We start from the raw sequence: 3,217 nt of genomic DNA, 5'->3' as shown, positions 1-3,217 counted from the left end.
TCAGACCTTTACAAAATTACCGACCTGGGTTAGAGGTGCGCGCACGTGTCGAGACCATCTGGCCAAGGACAGGGAGATGCCACCTGGGAGAATCTTTTATCCGGCGCAGCGGAGCCGCTTGGCTGGGCCAGCCGCAACCCCACTCCCACTCAGCGTGCTGGCCTCCCGCAGCGACCCGGCTTCCGGTTGCCCGAGTAACGCGGGACGCAGGCGCGAAAGGCTGGTGCCCGGCGCGCGCTGGAGCTCCCCCTCCCACTGGCGCGCTGCGGAGGCGACGCGCTGCCTGCGCCCTGAAGCGAGTGGTTCTCCAGCCGGAAAATCGCGGCTGCGGTGCCGCTCTGGGCTCAGCCAGTGAGAGGCCGGGGGTGTGGTAGGGAGAAGGAGCCGGCCGGGTACTTAGGGCCGCGCCAACCTCTGAGCCCGGCCTCCTTCGCACTTTCGCGGGCGCGTCTGCTGCCCGCCGCAGCCCGGGCGTTGAAAGTAGTAAAGCGGCCACTCGGCCGCATCATGGTGACCCCCTGTCCCACCAGCCCCTCAAGCCCCGCCGCCCGGGCGGGGAGGCGGGACAACGACCAGAACCTCCGTGCCCCCGTGAAGAAGAGCAGGCGTCCACGCCTCCAGAGGAAGCAGCCGCTGCAGCCCCTGGACCCGTGCCCGCTCCCGGGAGACTCCGGCATTTGCGACCTGTTCGAGTCCCCCAGCTCCGGCTCAGACGACACAGACAGCCCCTCTGCGGCGCGGGGCGGTAGCCCCCTGCCCGGCCCGGCCCAGCCTTTGGCGCAGCTAGATCTACAGACCTTCCGCGACTACGGCCAGAGCTGCTACGCCTTCCGCAAGGCGCAGGAGAGCCACTTCCACCCGCGGGAGGCGCTGGCGCGGCAGCCACAAGTGAGGTGCTGGTAGAGCCAGCTCCCCGCCGCCGCTCTTCCTCTCCTCCCAGGCTGTCTCCTCTCCTGCCGGGTTGGCCCTCCGAGCGCCTGGGCCCGCGACAGCCCAGCTCCCGCCCCCAATCGAAGCAGAAAGGGCCGTGGAGGGGCGGGTCACCGGCCTCATTTTACAGATAGAAGGGGGGCGTAGACGGCTTGAGGGACTTGCCCCAAGTCCCAAGCTGGCTAATGGGGCAAGGTAGAGAGCAATTCGTTTCTAGGTTGAGTCCGGACTCCTACCGAACTCAGGCAAGTTATTTAACACCCCTGAGCTTCTTTCTTCATCTGCAAAATGGAACCCCTCCCCTTCTTTTGAATTGCTGAGCGCATTAAGCGAAGTAATGTGTACGACGCTCTCTGGGCCAGGTCCCAATCCCAGTGTTCCGACTCAGCACGGCCCACGCGTTTCCCAGTTTCCATTGCGTTTCTCTTTCTGAAATCTTATTGCCTCTCTCCGGGGAAGCTCCCCGATTCTTCTTGGCCCTTCCTTCCCTCCCACAGTCCCTCTCCACCCTAAGCCCAGCGGGCCCGCCTCCCCTCTCCCTCCCGGCAGGTGACGGCGGCATCCCGCTGTAAGCTGCTCAGCTGGCTGATCCCGGTGCACCGCCAATTCGGCCTCTCCTTCGAGTCGCTGTGCCTGACGGTGAACACTCTGGACCGCTTCCTCACCACCACCCCGGTGGCTGCAGACTGCTTCCAGCTGCTCGGGGTCACCTCCTTGCTCATCGCTTGCAAACAGGTACCTGGGGCATCAAACAGGTACACGCGGCATCTGGGGACGCAGCCAAACTCCCCGCCACTCTCTGGCCGCCCGTCTTTCTAACGCGCAAGATTCAGTGCTGGGTTCCCAGAACTCATTTTGTCAGATATTTGCATATGCATATATCCCTTAGCCTTAACAATTCCTCCACAAACGAACAATCCTGTCACTCAGCCCCCAAAGAAATAGCCTAATAGACTAATAGCTGTAATCCGTCCCAAACAGCTCTTTTGGCACCTCTAATCTAGTCTCCGAAAAAGCCTTCAAATTTCCCAAGCTTTTTTTTTAGTTGGACAGTAGTTAGATCAACTGCTCTGGAAGTACGCCCCAGGTCACTTAAGTGGAAGCAATGGAGAGGCAGAGCCCCGGCTGTCTCTCTGGAAGGGATAGGGAAAGTCCCGGGCTTCATACTGGGGTGGGCCTCGGGCCCGGGAAGCCGCAAGGCGGAGTTGAGTGCGCCCTGTGTTGCAGGTGGAGGTGCACCCGCCGCGGGTGAAGCAGCTTCTGGCCCTGTGCTGCGGCGCCTTCTCCCGGCAGCAGCTCTGCAACCTCGAGTGCATCGTGCTGCACAAGCTGCACTTCAGACTGGGTGCGCCCACCATTAGCTTCTTCCTGGAGCATTTCACGCAGGCTCGCGTGGAGGCGGGGCAGGCTGAGGTCTCCGAAGCTCTGGAAGCGCAAGCCCTGGCGCGGGGGGTGGCAGAGCTGAGTCTGGCCGACTATGCCTTCACCAGCTACTCCCCTTCCCTCCTGGCGATCTGCTGCCTGGCGCTGGCGGACCGCATGCTGCGGGTCCCGCGGCCGGTGGACTTGCGCCTGGGAGACCACCCGGAGGTGGCGCTGGAGGACTGCCTGGGCAAGTTGCAGCTGCTGGTGGCCATAAACAGTACTTCCTTGACTCACATGCTGCCCGTTCAGATCTGCGAGAAGTGCAGCCTGCCCCCGAGCTCGAAATAAAACAGACCCTTCGTTTCCTTTTAGTACATGGCCCGGCTGCTGGACCTCTCCCATAGCCTCAGAAGAGTGCAGTATGGGTCCACAGAGAAGGCTTCAGGACCTGCTTGGTCAGCTGCAGGTTGTAAATAGTGTACGATAGTAGCATCTGGTATTTTATTTATTTTGCAGCGAGCACATGAGGGAGTCTTTCCCCAATAAACAGTTGTGGTTTGTCTAAATCCTGCGAGTGTCTGTCTGCGGGGAGGGAAGGTGAATTCAGCTCAGGAATGGTGGTGGTTGGCAACGTTTGCGGGATTTTCCCTTCCCTCTGGGTTCACTCTGTAATTGGGATCTCTTTGGAAACACCAGGTCAGGCGAGGTCCTAGATACTGAATTCCAGAGATTAGTGGAGTCAGGATCACCTGATGGCTTGGTCCTGTGACCCTCGAAGAGAACCTCTATGCTGTCCAGAGGGTTGCACTTGCTGGTGAGGCAGATGTGGGACTCGAAAGCTTTTGGGAACCACACAGGCACACTAGCAGAGGTGGGGAAAAGCAAGCAATATCCAGGCATGGAGAATCCCGGGTTCAACTGG

General features: G+C 60.7%; 1 protein-coding gene across 1 annotated transcript; it reads left to right on the top strand.

Moving 5' to 3' along the window:
• The first annotated feature begins 246 nt into the window (after positions 1–246).
• On the top strand, positions 247–2,861 carry CCNO (cyclin O). Its single transcript, XM_033179574.1, has 3 exons — positions 247–888; positions 1,480–1,665; positions 2,158–2,861. Exons 1-3 carry the CDS (start codon positions 508–510, stop codon positions 2,641–2,643), a joined length of 1,053 nt encoding a protein of 350 aa, XP_033035465.1. The 5' UTR covers positions 247–507; the 3' UTR covers positions 2,644–2,861.
• Positions 2,862–3,217: the final 356 nt, after the last annotated feature.

This window comes from Trachypithecus francoisi, unplaced genomic scaffold, assembly GCF_009764315.1.
Source record: "Trachypithecus francoisi isolate TF-2019V2 unplaced genomic scaffold, Tfra_2.0 Lachesis_group2, whole genome shotgun sequence".
Classification (NCBI taxonomy): Eukaryota; Metazoa; Chordata; class Mammalia; order Primates; family Cercopithecidae; genus Trachypithecus; species Trachypithecus francoisi.
The sequence above is the reverse complement of the archived record's forward strand: the minus strand, read 5'-3'. Positions and strand labels throughout refer to the sequence as shown.